General features: G+C 42.0%; 1 protein-coding gene across 1 annotated transcript in view; it reads left to right on the plus strand.

Moving 5' to 3' along the window:
• The first annotated feature begins 6,982 nt into the window (after positions 1–6,982).
• The window catches only part of cep120.L (centrosomal protein 120kDa L homeolog), a 54,258-nt gene continuing 41,066 nt past the window's right edge, over positions 6,983–20,174 (plus strand). The window contains exons 1-4 of the mRNA XM_018246713.2: positions 6,983–7,258; positions 14,957–15,113; positions 17,605–17,719; positions 19,421–19,562. Coding sequence (XP_018102202.1) covers positions 7,210–7,258; positions 14,957–15,113; positions 17,605–17,719; positions 19,421–19,562 — 463 coding nt within the window. The 5' untranslated portion in view covers positions 6,983–7,209. The remainder of the gene's footprint in view (positions 7,259–14,956; positions 15,114–17,604; positions 17,720–19,420; positions 19,563–20,174) is intronic.

Consider the following 20,174-nt stretch of genomic DNA (forward strand, 5'->3'; position numbering starts at 1 on the left):
AGGCTCTCCTGCTGTGCATATGCTGCTTTTTTAAATGCCGCTATATCAGCCCCTAACTGCCCTCTGAGGTAAGCCTTAAAGGCATCCCAGACCACTAGCGGGTCCGCAGTACCCCTATTATGGGAGAAGAACTCCTGCATAGCAGCCTCTAGAGAGACTTTGTTATCAAGTATGTGCAGCCAAACCGGATTTAGGGACCATCTTAACACTTTTTCCTTCTGTTGTACTTGGATAGCCAGTTCTAAGGGAGAATGGTCCGAAATCCCCCTGGGGAGATATTGAACAGAGGATATTTTAGGCAGTAGGGGTTTATCAATAAGTGCATAGTCAATCCTAGATAGCGAGAGATGTGATTGGGAAAAGCAGGAATATTGTCTAACATGGGATTCAGGTACCTCCAAACTTCCACCATCCCGAGCTCAACCACCAATTGCTGCAAACCAGAGGTTTGTGCGTGTAGGGGCTGACCCGACCTAACCCATTTATCCAGATCTGGATCCATCAGTGTGTTTAGATCCCCCATGGCTATGGTATGAGCAAATGGGTGCTGAGCCATAAACTGTGCCAGCTCTACCATACAGTCCCTCCTATAGGGTGGCGGAATGTATATACTTGCTAGAATCAGTTCCATATTGTTTATATGGCAATGTATAAAAATATATCTGCCCTTAGCGTCTGATTTAACTGCACCCAGCACAAATGGAACTTTCTTGTGAATCAATATTGTTACACCCGAGGAGTGGGTCGTATACGTGGAGTGGTAGGCCCACCCAACCCATGGCCTTTTCAGGGCCAATGTTTTGCTCCCTACTAAATGCGTTTCCTGGAGGAAGGCAATTGTGGCATGCTTTTGCTTGAGGAAGTCCATTACCAACCTCCTTTTTATCGGACAGTTAAGGCCTCTGACATTCCAACTTATTAATTTCTCAGCCATACTGACCTAAATGTTTATCCCTTTGGCATGTACACACATTAAGTAATTTCCCCACAGACTTGTAGCTTGAGCATATACAATAAACATTAAACTTCAACATTCCCCACAATTTCCTCCCTCCCCTTCCACCCCTTCCCCTGTTGGGGGGCAGAATTAGTCCCGAAACCAAACACATGTTGTAAACTGGGGTGGCCCTTAGGCCTGGTCTAACATTCAGACCGTGAACGTACTGTCAAGTGGTTAACCTGGAAGCAGTCGGAGCAAAAAAAAACAAAACACACTGCGACTCCCCCTCTCCGGGACATTTAGCTAGATCCACAAGACAGCCTGGGTTCGGTGATGGTATGGTTGGTGAGTTTAGTAAGCCGACTATGAGGCAACAATTCTTTATAGCCCCGAAAAGATCCGGTGACATGGCAAAAAAAAAAAATGGAACAGGTTGAGTTGCCTTATCATTTTTCCCCTTGCAGCAATTGTAACACCCTTACTGTCCAAGGGCCTTCCCGTAATGCCCAGTCCCATGTAGAAACAGTGGCATAGTACAGTTCACATCGGCACCGGGGATATTGTACATAATTGAACCACTATGTGTAACCAAATCTGGGGTGCTGGTATAGCGCAAACTGGCGCAGAAAAAAAGCTAGGGAATTGGGAAACATTCGTTGCGTCTAATGGCGTTGGGCGAAATAGCCAAGGAGCATAACAAAAAAGGGGTTATCTGAACAGTACCTGTACCGGGCATCTTAGTCGAGACCATCTTGGGACTGCTTGCCGGGCTATTAGGATGCTGGCACATTCTGGGCATCGAGCCACTTGCTGGCTTCTTGTGGCAGAGTGAAGAAGTGCAAGGCACCGTTCAACAGAACCCGCAGCCGCGCGGGATACAGCATGGCATTGACGATTTTCGCTGCTCTAAGCCTCCTTTTTACTTCAATGAATTTCGCTCTCTGGCGCTGGACTTCTGTGGAGTAGTCTGCATATATGGAGATCATCGTCGCTTGGAATTGCAGGGCTTCTTTCTTCCGCGCCATGGTGAGTATGTTATCACGGTCCCGGGCGTTCAATAATCTGGCAATTAAAGGCCGCAGTGGGGCCCCTGGTGGATTGGGCCTGGTTGGAATCCGGTGCGCCCTTTCGATAGCAAAAGAGGAGGATAGATTCGCCCTGCCAAAATTGCTTGCCAGCCATTCCTCGATAAATTGCTCGGTCTGCTCCCCCTCCGCCTTCTCTGGAAAACCCCCAAAGCGCAAATTGTTTCGCCTGAGACGGTTTTCTAAGTCGTCCATTTTCGCAAAGCCACCTACAGCCATTCTATGCACTTCTGCCACGCGGTCCGGGAGAGGTGCGCAAGTATCCTCCAGAGTACTCACTCTTTGCTCCACCTCAGTAGTTCTCTCTCTTAGCCGCTGCAGGTCCTGCTTGATAATGGATAGGTCCAACTTTATTTCGTCAGTTTTGGTACTGATGAGACTGGTGCAGGTGGCTTTGGAATCTCTTATTTCCTGCAGGATTTCTTGCAGTGTAGGTTCAGGCGCTTGTTGCGGTGGGGGGGAGAGGGAGACCTGCTGGGTGATCTTTGAGCTCCATTTTGCTTCTCCTCCCGGGCAAACCTGTCCAGCCTGTTCACGGATGTTGAGGCTCTTTTCTGAGCCTTGTTCTGCCCCATTAGGACTCTTTGGGGTAGCTGTAGCCAGTCTAGCTCGTCTGAGGCCGTCTTGAGGAGCTTTTCAGGGTCTTAAATCAGAATAAATATGGCCCGGAGAGAGGAGCACTCCTGCACACGTCCGTTCACATTGAGCTGCAAGCCACGCCCCCAGTAACCTGCTATTTAAATGTTCATACCGGAAGTACTTCCACGCACACACAGGATATGACATAAAAACTTGTATCTTGGCAACCACCAGACATCAACATGTCACAGCAGATATACATCAGATCAACAGGCCCCTATAAGCAAAAAGTAAAAATTATATTCACAGAAAACAGTAACATGTAATGAGTACTAAATTTCGCAAATAGATATTATTTTATATATACAGGTATAGGATCTGTTATCCGGAAATCTGTTATCCAAAAAGCTCCGAATTACAGAAAGGTCATCTCCCATAGACTCCATTTAACCAAATAATCCAAATTTTTAAAAATGATTTCCCTTTCCTCTGTAATATTTAAACAGTATCTTGTCCTTGATCCAAACTAACATATAATTGATCCTTTTTGGAAGCAACCCCAACCTATTGGCTTTATTTTATGTTTACATGATTTTCTAGTAGACTTAAGGTATGAAGATCCAAATTACGGAAAGATACGTTATCCGGAAAACCCCAGCTCTGAGGCAGCTGAAACCCAATATCACTATATACTACATGCAGCATCCCATACTAAGAATGTAGGGACATATGTACCAGCATAAATACTTGGAAATGTGTCTGTTTACTGGATTCTCCCATTACAAATACCTCCCCTGACAAATATAATGGCCTTTTCCTGCCCATGTGAAACAGCAGAAAACCCGGTATATCTGACATGCTTCATGAATGCGGTTAATCAAACCAACCTCATATTCACTGACAAATCATTTTTCCTAGCTGAAGATACTGGAGTAAAGCTATCAGACTGTTTCAGAAAGCAGACAAGCTATCAGACCATTTATTTAAATGCACCCAGTCAAACTATCAGACTATACTTTTCAGTGCATTCCACCACTAGTGCCATCAAGTTGACCCCTACATGAGTCAGTCCACTTAGTTTAGTTAAATGTCACTGTCGAAATTTACTGTAACACTGAGCCCAATATGCCAAATTGAACATATTTCTCCTCATTATGTGCCAACTTCTGTCACACATAGCAACAGCAAAACAAATTTTGCGTGCATTCCGTCACTAGTGTCATGAACTTCACCACCACCACCTCACTCAGTCCACCTAATTTGGTGCAATTTCATTGTCAAAATTTACAGTAACACTATGTCAAGTATTGAAAATTGCACATATTTCTCCTCATTATGTGCCAAATTTTGTTACCCATAGCAACAGCAAAACACATTTCACAACCTGAGTCAGTTCACTTAGTTTGGTGCAATTTCACTGTTGCAAGTCACACTTATTTCTCCAGCTCATGTGCCAAATTCTTCTCCTCCTTATATGCCAAATTCTGTTACCCATAAAAATCACTTTTTCTGTGCATTCCACCACTACTGCCATGAAGTTGACCACCACCTGAGTCAGTCCACTTAGTTTGGTGCAATTTCACTGCTGAAATTTACAGTAACACTAGACCTAATATTGCAAGTCGCACTAATTAGTTTGTGGCGGAATGCACAGGAAATGTGATTTTATGTTGCTATGTGTAACAAAAGTTGGCACATGAGCAGGAGAAAGTGCGACTTGCAATATTTGGCGCAGTGTTACAGTAAATTTCAATTGCACCAAACTAAGTGGACTGAGTCAGGTGGGGCCAACTTGATGGCACGAGTGTGGAATGCACAGAAAATGTGGCTTGCTATGGGCAGGGTCGGACTGGCCCGGCGGGATACCATGAAAAAACCCCGTGGGCCCCGATCCTCATTGGCCCCCACCAGGTCAGACCACTCTTCCGATATTGGAAATGGCAGAAAAAAAATAATTGTGCGCCGTGCCATCTGCGCATGCGCGTCGACGTTTGCACACGCGCGCCTTCATGCGTGTGGACCGAGTGGCGCCTCACAGTAGGGGGCACTGGACAGCGATCCGGCTGGGCCCCGAGCCCCCTAGTCCGACCCTGGCTATGGGTAATAGAATTTGGCATGTGAGGAGAAGAATTTGTCATATGTGTGACTTTTAATATTTGGTGCAGTGTTACCTTAAATTTCAACAGTGAAATTGCACTAAACTAAGGGTCACATTTACCTAGGGTCGAATATCAAGGGTTAATTAACCCTCGATATTCGACTGCCGAATTGAAATCCTTCGACTTCGAATATCGAAGTCAAAGGATTTAGCGCAATCCATTTGATCAAACGATCGAAGGAATAATCGTTTGATTGAACGATTAAATCCTTCGAATCGAAGGATTTTAATCCATCGATCGAATGATTATCCTTCGATCAGAAAAACCTTGGAAAGCCTATGGGGACCTTCCCCATAGGCTAACATTGGCCTCAGTAGGTTTTAGGTGGCGAACTAGGGGGTTCGAAGTTTTTTTTAAAGAGACAGTACTTCTATTATCGAATGGTCGAATATTCGAACGATTTTTAGTTTGAATCATTCGATTCGAAGTCGAAGGGGTAGTCGAAGGTCGAAGTAGCCAATTCGATGGTCGAAGTAGCCAAAAAAAACATTTGAAAATCGAAGTTTTTTTCCTCTATTTTCCTCTATTCCTTCACTCGAGCTTAGTGAATGGGCCACAGGGCTTAGTATTGGGTCCACTTTTCTTTAACTTGTTCATTAATGACTTAGGGGAGGGTGTTGTAAGTAATGTATCAGTGTTTGCAGATGACACAAAACTATCCAGCCCAATTAATTCCATCCAGTTTTGGTCTCCATCACTCAAACAGGACATTATTGTATTAGAGAGGGTACAGAGAAGGGCAACTAAGCTGGTTTTCAGTAACTAAGCTGAAATTCTTAGCTATGAGGAAAGACTGCAACATGATCTTGACAAACTGGCAATCCGGGCAGCTAAGTGGCACATGAGATTCAATGTTGATAAATGTGAGGTCATGCACCTGGGATGTAAAAATATCCAAGCCACTTATACCCTTAATGGGACTGCACTAGGCAAATCCATTATGGAAAAGGACCTTGGAGTCCTTGTAGATGATAAACTTGGCTGTAGCAAGCAATGCCAGTCGGCAGCATCAAGGGCAAATAAGGTCTTGAGATGTATTAAAAGGGGCATAGAGTCAAGAGAGGAGGGGGTCATTGTTCGACTGTATAGAACACTTGTAAGGCCCCATCTAGAATATGCCGTACAGTTTTGGTCTCCATCACTCAAACAGGACATTATTGTATTAGAGAGGGTACAGAGAAGGGCAACTAAGCTGGTTTTCAGCAACTAAGCTGAAATTCTTAGCTATGAGGAAAGACTGGCCAAATTGGGGATGTTCACGCTGGAGAAGAGGCGCTTAAGGGGTGATATAACTATGTATAAATATATAAGGGGATCATATAATAATCTCTCTAATGCTTTATTTACCAGTAGGTCTTTCCAGCTGACACAAGGTCACCCATTCCGATTAGAAGAAAAGAGTTTCCGCCTAAATATTCGGAAGGGGTTTTTTATAGTGAGAGCTGTGAAGATGTGGAATTCTCTCCCTGAATCAGTTGTACAGGCTGATACATTAGATAGCTTTAAAAAGAGTTTGGATAGCTTTTTAGCAAGTGAGGGAATACAGGATTATGGAAGATAGCTCAGAGTACAAGTTGATCCAGGGACTAGTCCGATTGCCATTTTGGAGTCAGGAAGGAATTTTTCCCCCTCTGAGGCAAATTGGAGAGGCTTCAGATGGGTTTTTTGCCTTCCTCTGGATCAACTGTCAGATAGGTAGTTAAAAAAAAAAAAAAAAAAAAAAAAGGTTGAACTCGATGGACGTCTTTTTTCAACCTTACTTACTATGTTACTACTATATAAGTGGAGTGAGGGTCAACTTGATGGCACTAGTGGTGGAATGCATGGGAAATGATAGTCTGATAGTTTGGGTGCATTAAAATAAACGGTCTGATTGCTTTTCTCAAACAGCTTTACTCCAGTCCCCAGGTCTATATATCTTGCAGCTTATTTGTAGGCTCATCCTCAACAAGGTGCAATAATATGGAGCCACACACACCCCACCCCCTCAAAATAGCAAATCCTAATGTTCAGCACTTGCAAGTGTTCTTTCATAGAACGCCATTAGTTTTCTTTTCTATTGAAAACTATTTTCAAGGAATGTTTCCAGTAAAAGAAGAAAGCAACTGGGCAGGCCTCGGCAGGCCTGGCGGTAACGTACTCATACCGATAAATGAGTACATTAGTACAGGATGACTTTTTTTTTTTTAATAACAGACGGCACAATGTGTCAAAGTAACGCGCACGGAAGCAGAAGGAACTATTGACGTGCCCCGGTTGCTAAGCGGATGTGGCCTTGTAGCGAAGGGGCGGGGCTTCCGTTGTTTGGATTTTCGGCTGAGGCGGCAAAGAACTGGATACTGGCGGGGGCTGGTTTATGTTCTGATGCCCAGATGGAACGCAGCCTGTAGCAGGTATCTCCGCAGTGATATCGTTCAGCTTGTGCTGTCCTCACACTCGCACCGACATGGGCTACAAGTCGGACCAGCTGCTCATCGTGGTGTCCATTTTAGAAGGTAAATAGGATAGGAAATGCTGCCCTCTCCTTGCACACTCCCCTCACTCCTAAACCGGCCTATGAGTTATGTATTTGGTTATGGTTAGCTCGTATGACTAGTGGATATACACATATATAATGGTGATCGCTTTCTATCTCACTGGATTGTGGGATTCTCTAGTGGAGCATAAACTGCATTATTATAAGTGTTTTCCCTTGACAGCTTCAGACTGGATCGAAATGAGAAAAGTCAAGTGCAGCCTGTTGTCATATTTAAGCTTTAGACGGTCATCTCTTTCCACAGGCCCTACAATTGCATTCCTATAGACTTTAATTCAAGTGCTTGCATGCATCTTTTATTTCAGAGTGTGCCACTTGGGGCTCATTTATCAACACTGGGCAAATTTGCCCATGGGCAGTAACCCATAGCAACCAATCAAATTGCTGCATTTGTTGCGCTACTTGCAGCTGGCTTTTAAAAGGTAATCACTGATTGGTTGCTGTAGGTACCTGCCCATGGGCAAATTTGCCCAGTGTTGATAAATTAAATGAGCCCCAGAGTTTGTGTTGTTTATAAGAAAATTGTTTCTTCACAACATTTGTGTTTTATATGGATCTGTGTACATTATAAAAAGCACTGAGAATACGTTTAGATCAGTTAAATGAATTGTTCAGTATAAAACATTAAAAACTGGGTAAATAGGCTGTGAAAAATGAATAATGGTTTTTATATAGTTAGTCAAAAATGTTTAAAGGCTGGAGTGACTGGATGTCTAACAAAATAGCCAGAACACTACTTCCTGCTTTGCAGCTCTCTTGGTTTCCACTGATTGGTTACCAGGCAGTAACCAAACAGTAACTTAAGGAGGGGCACATGGGCCATAACTGTTTGCTTTTGAATCTGAGCTGAATGCTGAGGATCAATAACAAACTCACTGAACAGTTATGTCCCGTGTGGGCACCCTTCAAGTCGCCGAAAAGCTCAGAATTACAGAGCTGCAAAGCAGGAAGTCGTGTTCTGGCTATAATATTAGACATCCAATCACTCCAGCCTTTATACATTATATTTTTGACTAACTATAGTAGAAACATTTTTTATTTTGCACAGCCTATCTATGTACCTATTTTTTTTATTTTATTTTTTTTACACTGAGCTGTTCCTTTAAGTTGTACAATATCAGTGTATTTGCAATGAGTCCATAAATTGGGGGCATTACCGGAATATATTCTGAAAGATTATGTGAATTTGAATCCTCAGGGTTTATTGGTATCTTGTGGCATGTGCCCAGTGGTTGCTGAAAGAATACAGATCACTATGATTACCGTAATCGGCTCTAACGCTCCATTTCAGACTGCATCATTAAATATCACTCTTGCCTCCTGAGAGGCATTGTTTTTCACTCAGGCCATCCTTCACATCTGGTCTGCTATTATCTGTCTCTTAATTTAACATCACATATGCCAGTATAATTTTGTCTGCATATTCCCGGTCAGTGCTGGGGCCTGCAACAAAATGTTGATTTCCAAACATTAGAATAAAAGAACTAGAATTATAAATATGAGAAGAGAATCATTCTAATAAATCTTACAGGTAGTCCATAAGCCAGTGCCCTGGAAAATCGCTATAACACACCGCAAAATATGCAATTTCTCCTATAATGTCAATGTCCAATGATGAGGTTAAAAACAAAACTGAGGCGCCCAGCTGGCACAACTCCACGAGAAACTCAAGGTCACTATCCGTGACTCCATAGCAGATGCTACGAAGGAGCTATGGGACCGTGTTCGGAATATTGACGACCGAACAGAGCATTTGGAGTACGCAACGGAGGATGTTACGCAGCATATCTCCTACTTGGAGGAGGACAATAAATCTTTGCGGCAAGAAATTCAACATCTTCAATACCAGCAGGAGGACGCTGAAAATCGGGACCAGAGACAAAACCTCAGAATCAGAGGGATTCCGGAGGACATAGGGCCGTCGAAATTGAGTGAGTACCTCATGGCCCTCTTCCAATTTCTGGTCCCCGACCTCCCGCTAGAGGAATGGCGCCTGGACAGGGCGCATCGGGCCCTTACTAGCAGGCCCCAACAGCCTAAGCAGTCCCGGGATGTTGTTCTACGATTGCATTATTATACCTCCAAAGAAAAAGTTATTCTGGCGACTCGAAACCAGCGGGATTTTCTCTTTGAAACCAACACGCTGCAAATCTACAGCGATCTATCGCCAGCCACCTTGGCGAAGCGTCGGGCTCTCAAACCGATTACAACAGTGCTGCGGGAGCATCACATACCGTACCGTTGGGGGTTTCCGTTTCGGCTGGTGGCGACCCACAATGGCTCCCAGTTTGCTATACGTGATCCAGCGGAAGGCCCAAGCCTGCTACGGAGGTTGGGTCTGAAAAGGAGCAGCATGTCGCAGCGCCAAGACGCAAATCCACCTTCGCCCACCCTGGAGCGACAGCGGGGCTCTCCACAACGCCAAGTTTCTCCCAGGTCTTTCTCAGGGTCTCCGGGTCCGTCCTCTCCATCGCAACAGCAGATGACCAGCTGAAGGAACCCACAGAGCCGTAACTATGCCTTCATTCGTTCCCAGTTTTACTACCAGTCTGGTGTTGCGTGAAACTCAGGAGGAGAGTGCTGTGGCTCTTTCCCTGGCCGGATTGTTGGCCCATGTCCCCCCCACTGAAGGGCCAGTGTTCCCTTCGCTTGGAGCAACGCAACTTAGTTGATACAGCTCCACCTTTCTATTTCTCTACTGAAGTTTTTTTCATGTTGACTTTATTTTTGTTTGATTTCTTATTTTTTGCAAGAAGAGTTTTATGCATTGTTTTTGATCCGAGCTCGGGGGCTTTATGTACATTGTCTAAGAGGGGCTGTGTTTTCTGTCAGCGATTTCCTTCCCAGGGTTATGGCTAAGATTGTTACTTTAAATGTGAAGGGGTTGAATAGTACCTTGAAGAGATATCTGCTTTTTAGGGAAGCTCACAAACTTAAAGCTGATGTATTAATGATCCAGGAGACCCATTTCCGCCTCTCGGACTCTCCACGGTTACATTCTGTCCACTACCCAACGGCTTATTTGGCCTCTGGTCCGGAAGGCGGGGGTGGCAATCCTACTCCACAAAAACTTCCCACTGCAAGTTACAAGGTCACAGGTGGATCCGAAGGGGAGGTATGTAATTTTGGAGGGTTTGCTCAACAACCGGTCGGTTGTCTTGTCCTGCGTATACGCCCCTAACAAGAAGCAGATATCTTTTCTAAACGCTACTTTTAGGAAAATGTCCCTCTCGCCTAATACACTGTCAATTGTTGGCGGGGACTATAATCTAGTTTTTTCTCCGAAGATGGATCGCTCTGGGAGGCCGGTGGGAGATGAGAGGGAGAGGTGTTCCAAGCAATATCGGCAATTCGTTCGTTCTCATTGCTTATATGATGCGTGGCGTATTTGCCATCCCACGGAAAAGTCCTACACCTTTGCCTCTCACCCCCACGGCTCTCAGCAGCGCTTAGATTACTTTTTGCTTAACCACGAGGCTTTGGTCTCTCTACGAAGTTCTACCATTCATCAGATTTCCTGGTCCGACCATGCCCCTGTCGAAATGCTCTTAGATATTCTTCCACTCACACGGAAGCCATTTCAATGGAGACTCAATGAAACGCTACTGGCCCACTCCAATGTTAAAACTCAATTGTCCACAGGCCTTATGGAATATTTCCAGAGGAACAAGGACTCAGTCCCATCCCCGTTTACAGTGTGGGAGGCCCATAAGGCGTGGGTGAGGGGGGAATTAATCGCTATAGCATCTAATCTCAAGAAATCCGCGATGCATCGTAGGTTACAATTAGTGCAGCAGCTTAAATTTATGGAGAGCAGATACAACCGCAAACCCTCTATCCCTACGCTAGCACGTATAACTTCGCTTAGAGCTCAACTCAGGGATCTCGATGTCATGCAGGCGGAAAAAGCTATTTCCTATACGCGACAGCGATATTATGAATATGGCAATAAGGCCCACACTCTTTTGGCCCGTAAGTTACGGGATCAGAGAGCACAAAAGGCTATATTGGCGATTCGCACAAAGCAGGGCACTCTGGTTCACACTAGGGAACAAATTCTTCAGGCATTCCATAGTTATTATACTTCTCTCTATAATTTGCCACCCCTACCACTGAGAACGGCTAGAGATTTAGGGAGACATATTCAGGGCATGCTGTCACCCTCCACATTGCCCACTCTAACCACGGAGGAAAATGATCACCTGAATGACCCCATTACCATGGAGGAATTAGTGGAGACTCTCAAATTCGCCCCAACGAAAAAATCCCCTGGCCCAGATGGTTTGCCCTACCTCTATTATAAAACTTTCCAGGAATCTTTAGGCCCACATTTGCTGCAGGTCCTTAATGGTATCCTGCAAGGCTCTAGCCCACCACCATCCATGCTCTATTCTCATATCTCACTTCTCCCCAAGGAAGGAAAGGACCCCCAATCCTGTAAAAGCTATCGCCCTATAGCATTGTTGAATGTGGATATAAAAATTTTTAGCAAAATTCTTGCTAACCGCCTAACGTTATTAATGCCTTCGCTAATCAACCAGGACCGGGTGGGGTTTATCATGGGCCGGCAGGCCGGAGATAATACTAGGAAGATTATTGACCTCATAGATTTGGCCAATTCGGCTAAGACTCCTCTTCTGGTCCTGGGGTTAGACGCGGAAAAGGCCTTTGACCGCCTCAATTGGGCATTTATGAACAAGGTCTTCGACATGATGGGATTTAGGGGTCCTTTCCGGAATGCTATATCCGCTTTGTACTCTTGCCCGTCAGCTGCGGTTAGGATAGAGGGTTACCTGTCTGCTTCCATCGCGATTACCAATGGGACCAGACAGGGGTGTCCCCTTTCCCCTTTGATTTATGCACTGTCAATAGAGCCATTAGCTGTTGCAATTAGGAACTCCCCTAATATTATGGGCCTCACTCATAAGGGTGAAACTCACAAAATTTCGTTGTTTGCCGACGATGTACTCCTTACTCTCACTCGACCAATGACATCTCTCCCTAATTTGCATGCTGTCTTAGCTACGTATAGTAGACTTTCTAACCATAAAATTAACCAAGACAAGTCCGAGGCTCTCCCTATAAATATCCCCTGTATGCAACTCAAGCTCCTGCAATTGAATTTTAATTATAATTGGAAAACGGCCTATATTAAATATCTGGGGATCCGCTTGACTCCAAGCTATGCCACCCTCTATAAGGAAAATTATACTCCACTTTTTGCTAGGACTTGTGCGGATCTGGATAAATGGACCTCCCATTCATTATCTTGGCTGGGCAGGATTGCCACGGTAAAAATGGTAACTCTTCCCAGATTGCTATATTATTTTGAGACCTTGCCTATACGAGTCCCGTTTACAATATTGAAGCAGATTCAGGCTAAATTAGTGAACTTCATATGGGCTGCTAAATCCCACAGAATATCTAAGAGGGTGCTCACGTCTCCGAGGGAGTGGGGGGGCCTGGGGGCTCCAGATATTACTAGGTACTATCTGGCTGCGCATTTAAGGCAGGCAGTGGCATGGTCGGACAGGACACACTGTGGGAAGTGGGTATCCTTGGAAAATGATACTGTTTCTCCTTTTGCCATCTCCTCTTTTTTATGGGATTCGAGGAAGTTGCTGAAAGTCAAGGACTGTGTACTGAATTCGGTAAAATTGACGGTGTCATTATGGAACTATGCTAAAGTACAGTTTAACACATTCCCAGGGCCATATCGGCTAAGCCCTCTCTGGGGCAACCCTTACTTTCCTCCTGGTCTTACGGACTCTTTTGCACAGCCCTGGCGACAGGCCGGTCTAACTCAGCTCAGGGACCTTTATCACCCGCTCACCCGTAAACTGTATTCTTTTCAAGAACTTCAAGCCAAATATGAGCTTAGTAACTCGTTGTTTTACCAATATCTTCAAATTAAACATTTTGCCCTGGCAATGGTGGGCTCTCAGGCCCCCTCGGTGCTCAGTCCTTTGGATTCGATTATGACCACTAGGGGATCCAGGAAGGGGCTTCTATCCGACATTTATGGCACTCTCAATACCTACTCCGAGCCCTCTTTTTTGAAACATGGCTATATGCTGGCCTGGGAACAGGCACTTGGGGAAGTGATAACCCTTCCGCGATGGTCACTAATTTGGGAGAATCTCAGAAGGGCCTCGGTATGTGTGACTCACAAGGAAACCAATTATAAGATTCTTATGCAATGGTACCTGACGCCGAGTAAGCTCCACTCGTTTTACCCGACAGTATCCCCGGAGTGTTGGCGGCACTGTGGCGGTGTGGGGACTCTCTATCATGTTTTCTGGACGTGCCCTCTTATGGCACATTATTGGCAGGAAGTGCGGGACATGTTGGCTCTACTGTTTGGTACCGATATACAACGAAACCCACTTTCTTTTTTGCTCGGATCTCCACTCCCTGGGCTTAAGAAACATAGCCAAAAATTAGCTAATTTGATTTTAACTGCCTCTAGACGGGTTATAGCCCGTAACTGGAAGAAGCTTCAACCTCCCACAGCAACCGAATTGAAAACAGCTATCCAGGACATACGACGAATGGAATATATGGCTGCCTTGCATGCCTCCCGCTTACCAATTTACGAGAAAGTTTGGTCTCCTTGGGACACTTTATATCCCCCGACGACATGCTAACTTGTTCCCGGATAGGGACCCTTTTATTTATTTATTTTTTTTCAATTCACCCCCGAGCTCGGTCATTTTTGCTGTTTTTATGATGTTCCTTTATTTTCCTTCTCTTTTTCTTCTCTTTCTCTTTCTTTCCTCCTACCTGTTGTTTCGGTTCTCCTTTTCCTCTCTGTATTCATGTACGGAATGCTGACACTGTTTGCAATTATCCCGAAGAGCTTTCCCTTTATTGGGAACAGGTACACCTAGGATGCATATGATTTCTTTCCATATTATGGATGCCATGCCTTTTTTATTTTATTTTATATTACTTTTTCTGTATATTGTGAAATAATGTGCTGATCTGAGGTCTATACATGTCATTGCATAGATGTTGTACAGATGAAAATGAAAACTCTATGTTGAATAAATAAAGAGTTATAAAAAAACAAAAAACAAAACTGAGTATTGAGTTGCAGCAATTTTTCAGTCTTTAAGCTCAAAGTGAACTATTTAATTATTTTACCCTATGCTTTGGCATATTTTAGTATTTATTCTTATTTTAAAGTTAAGACCTAAAGAATATTTCCAATTATTTTATTAGAAAACATTTTACTCCTCAAAAGGAGGCCCAAGAGGATTGTAAATCTTGCATTTTATCTTAACTGTAATGCCTTGTAATTCTCAAAAACTCAAAGTGAACACAACCTGAATGTTCTCGACTGGCAAAGTTAGTTGAATGTTTGGCCGATTGTTTGGGTCAGAGCCCATGTCTCAATAAAGGTGTTTTAAAGAAATGAAACTTGTGAATGGTGCTGTCGATGATACAAAATTTGGTGGAAACTGTTGGACATGCACCAGATTGAAGCGATTTAGAGGGCACAAGTGCTGACTGAAGAACCTCTTGAATGGCAAAGAACAGAATATAATGCATTGATATATCCTGATAAATCCTATAAATTATTTTCCTAATCTTTTTTTATAGAGAAATACTTTTAACTCTACATGTAGTCATTCTCTCTATTTTTTGTTTGTAGGGAGGCATTTTCCAAAGCGCTCTAGGCACATGCTTGTTGTAGATGCCAAGTTTGATGGTGAACAGTTATCTACTGACCCAGTTCCACACCTAGAACAACCACAGTTTGCAACAGAATTAGCCTGGGAACTTGATAGGAAAACACTGCATCAACACAGGTAAATACATTAATGGTATGGTTTCCTTTTTGCTACTTTTATTCCTGTTTCAGTAATTTGCCACTATATCACCATGATGTCTACTTTTAAATAATTGTGGATGGTAACTAAAGTGCCATGTATAAACCAATCTAGATAACACTTTTTTTCCATGCCATGCGAAATTACTTAAAGTGGACCTGTCACCCAGACATAAAAAGCTGTAAAATGAAAGTCCTTTGCAAATTAAACCTGAAACCTACATTTTTTTTTCATTAAAACATCCATACCTGTGATAAAGTTGTTTATCTGAGCTGTCATTCATATATTGCCTGTCCTGCCTCTATGCCTGAGACATAGAGGTGGAGCAGTAAATTACTTTCACTTTCCATTCAGAACTATATGTCACAGCGTTCCTCACATTTCCCCTTCCCTCCTGATGCTCTATAATTGTGTAGGGTACTGTGCATGGGCATACGGTTTCCCAATTCTGGTGCATACAAAAGAGTTTATAGTTATACAAAACTTGTCTTAATAACAGTGTCCACAAAATGGCTCCTGCCTGCTTTCTGTGATGTGTGAATTCTGAGACTGAAGGGAAAAAAATTAAATTATATGAACTATATATAAAATATATATAGTGTATCATCATCATTTATTTATATAGCGCTGTCAAGATACGCAGTGCTTTATGTAAATTTATTTTGCTCAACTAACACTATAGAAAATGATTTAGAATTATTTCTTAGGGTAACAGGCCCTCATTTAAAGATTTGCATGAGGAAATTTTCCCATGGGAAAAAAATACTAATAATTGGAATATCTGCCCATTAGTGTTGAGTGATAGAAATCACATATTTTTCTTATTTGTTTTTGCCTTTGCTTTTTTCCTTTATAAAAATAGTTTTTTCCAAGTTGTCTCAATTAATGTCTTTCTTACATTCATGTTGTTATAACCATTCTGCTAAAAAAATCACGTACTATAATTAGGGATGCACCGAATCCACTTTTTGGGATTCGGCCGAATCCCAGAATCCTTGGTGAAAGATTTGGCCGAATACCGAATCCGAATCCTAATTTGCATATGCAAATTAGGGTCAGGAAAGGAAAAAGTGGAAAAAAATCTTCTTTTATGACAAAAAGTCATGTGATTTCCCTACCCGCCCCTAATTTACATATGCTAATTAGGATTCGGTCAGGCAGAAGGATTCGGCCGAATCCTGCTGAAAAGGCAAAATCCTGGCCGAATCCCAAACCGAATTCTGGATTCGTTGCATCCCTAACTATAATATATATTTATTATTATTGTTTTATCTGGATTCTAAGAAAAAATAAATGTAAATTCAAGGGCAGTAATAATTACCACAGTAGGCAAAGAGGTTTATATATACCATTTACCATATATTACCATACTGTGGAAATGGTGAACCTAGGGGGGCAACATAGTTTCTAAAACTCTGGTTTTAAAACCTGCCAATTCTAGAAGACCCAAATGTGTGTTAAAGGACAAGGAAAGTTAAAGTGGACCTGTCACCCAGACACACAATTCTGTATAATAAAAGTCCTTTTCAAATTAAACATGAAATCCAATTTCTATTTTTTATGAAAGCATTCATAGATGTTGTAAGCGCATTTAAAAATCTCTGCTGTCAATCAAATATTGTCTGCCCCTCCTCTATGCCCTGGGCATAGAGGCGGGGCAGACAGTTACTTTCACTTTCCATTCAGCACTTCCTAGATGTGACTGCTCTCCTCACATTCCCCTGTTCTCTTTACCATTTAATTGTGTAGCCAGGGCATGGGGATGGACATCAGGTCCCCCATTCATGTGCACAAACAAGATTCTGAGATGATGCAAGGCTTTCCTTAAAAACAGTGTCCAAAAAGTACATTCTGATAAATATCCGTGTACTTTTAAAAATATGTGACTTTGGGATCAACTTACTTTTAAGGGCCTTCCTGGTATTGTGAAATATCTTTGTTGTGGTACTTTGAAAATTTGGTAGTCAGGAAATACCCATAAAACAATACGAATGTGATAGTGATGCACTTAGGAGACATGGGGATTCCAACTCAGTTGTATTTTTGTGCATATTTAAAAACATAATCATATTTAAGGTTTCTTTTAGCAAGTAATTGGTTTCATATTTTTAAAGCACATTCACTGGCAGCAAAAAGCTAAGGTTCTTCCAAATTTGTGAAGTATGAGACTTAACTGGCTGTGAAAAGGTTAATGCTTTCCTTTGCTGCTTTTATGTGATAAAATAGGTTATTACTGAATAACTACCACATTTTCACTCTCATAATGATTTATTGTGTAATAGATTTTTCCTAGTAATTGCGCGATTAAACATAGGCAGTTTTCCACAGCAAGCCTGTAACAAGTTGCTATTTTGTTTCTCCATCCAAGATTTTTGAAGAAAAGCAGATTTAATGCTTTTTTGTATACATGTGGGTTGAAAATACAGAGATGAACACATTTTGGCATTAACAATAACACTTTCTATTGTAGGCTGCAGAGAACCCCTATCAAGCTCCAGTGCTTTGCATTAGATACATTAACGTCTGCTAAAGAATCTGTTGGCTATGTGGTGCTGGACTTAAGAGCTGCACAAGAAAAGAAACAAGTAAAAACATTTCTTTTTAAGTATGCTAAAAATTGTACTAACAGTTCTGTATGAATGGGATGAAAGGTAATTGCACTGGCCAAACCACATGCCAGTGATTGATACAATATAAAAGAGACACCAATACCTTTGGATGCTGCAAATAGGGTGATTCCAAATTCATTCCATGGTGCTATCAGACACTCTAAAAATTGTACTAAGGCTGATGGTGCATTTTTTTGTGCTGGCCTATTTCAAATGGCAACAAAGCAAACTTGTCAACTACCAGTCAGTTTAATCGGAAGGTGCTTGACTATACGAATGCTAGAGCTCGCAAGGACCAAACATGTGTGTGTGGGGGGGGGTATACTGCCCCTTTATAGGCTGTTACCTGTACAGAAAATAAATAATTAGTAGGCCAATTCAACTAAATTGTTTACATATTTTGTGTCACTGGTCATTTATGCTTATGTTGTGTTTCTGTATCGGCTCAAACTCACTACAGCCCATAAGATAATGGCACAATTGCCAGTTCTGTGTGTTTGCCATCTGAATGTTTCCAGCTCATCATGCAGACCGCAATTCTCTAAATCATACTCCATTCATTGTGGGTCAGGCAATTTTTGCTTAAAAATGCACAAGCTTGCTTTTTAAGGTGATAATGCCCTGAGCTGCACTGGAACATACTTGGCGACAAAACATTCAGAATTGCCCCATGTGTCATTAGCCTTAGCAGAGAAGATCTGTGCCTCCAAATATTCCCATCTATTTTTCTGCTTACTCAAATAGTATGCTTTGGGCTGCTGCACATTTCTTGAGCGCAGGCAGGGGGCATTCTCCAGTTTCCCCAACTGGAGTGTGCACCAATGGGGGAAACAAGTCTGCATGGAAAATTAGGAGAATAATAGGAATAAGATAAACTGAAAAGGGTATCTGTTAATTGGCTTACCAAAATGGAGTATGGCAGTAAGAATTTGTTTGTGCTACTTCCTCCTGCATTACTACTTTATTGAAAGGGCCTTATTATGCTAACTTTCCAACTGTACTTTGTTTAATAAGAAAAAATATTCTTTATCAAAGGGACGTAATAAAGGGGTGGTTCACCTTTAAGTAAACTTTTAGTGTGTAATAGACTGACCAATTCTAAGCAACTTTTTCATTGGTTTTCATTATTTATTTTTTATAGTTATTTGCCTTTTTTTTCTGACTTTCTCCAGCTTTCAGATGGGCGTTGCTGACCCCATCTAAAAAGCAAATGCACTGTAAAGCTACAAATGTATTGTTGTTGTATTTCTCATCTTTCTAGTAAGGTCCTCTCCTATTCATATTCCAGTCTCTTATTTAAATCAATGGATGGTTGCTAGGGAAATTTGGACCCTAGCTACTAAATTATTTATAATTGAAACTGAAGAGTTGCTAAATAACTCAAAAACCACAAATAATAAATTTGTCTTAGAATATCACTTTCTAAATCATACTAAAGGTTTAATTTTTAATTTTCCAAAATTATAATCTCTACTGTTTTATTTGAAAGGGCCCTTTAAATTAAGTATATTTTTACTGTATACAAGCATATATGAACTAAATACACGTGGGCACTTAAAACTAAAATGTCATATCTACAAAACATCTACAAAATACTTAAGGATCATCATATCTGATGTACTCTGTTTTAATAAAATATGTGAATGTTTTCTAAATCCCTTTATCTGTCTTGTCTAGGCACCGAAATGGTATTCATTATTGAGTAGCAAATATACAAAATTTAAACCCGAGATACAACTCAGTATTTCTTTGGAAACCGACAACAAACCAGCAGTTGAGACTTTTAAAGCTAAGGAAGCACCTCCAAGGAGAAGTAAAGGTATGCAAGATCAACTTGTCAGTATTTATGTAATGGAGCTTGGTGGTAACTGTCCTTAGTAGTTTAATGCCCATGGCACATGTTGGGGGTTATTAATACTGGAATGCCAAAAACCCAAAAAATTGTTGGTTTTTTTTTTACTATAAAACCTGAATTTTTAGTGGAAAAAAACTAATTTTTCAGGATTATTATACCCCCAGGATGGAAAAAGTCAAAATCCTAAAATTCGGCATCTCAGAACTGCCGAGGTTGCATGTGAAGAAGCAACTTCGGCGTGGGAGAAGTCCTGAAGATATCTTGATCTGCGCTGAGTTTCGTGCAATAACCTGAAGATTTTGTGTTTTTCTTGCAAAAATCTGAAAAAATTTGAGTTTTCAGGTGGAAAATCGGAATAATTCTTACGATTCCGGGTTTTACCCGCACAGAAAATATTTGGGAAAATGTATTGATAAATAAGGGGAAAAAACCTGGTCGGATTTGGTCGCAGTATTTTTCAGAAAATTATGAGATAAATGCGGACTTTGATAAATGGGCCTTGTGGTGTTATATTTGGGAATAGTGCCAGGCAACCCAATGGTCTTCTCATTCAATTCATTAGAAATAAATAGTGCA

Source organism: Xenopus laevis, chromosome 1L (genome assembly GCF_017654675.1).
Source record: "Xenopus laevis strain J_2021 chromosome 1L, Xenopus_laevis_v10.1, whole genome shotgun sequence".
NCBI lineage: Eukaryota > Metazoa > Chordata > Amphibia > Anura > Pipidae > Xenopus > Xenopus laevis.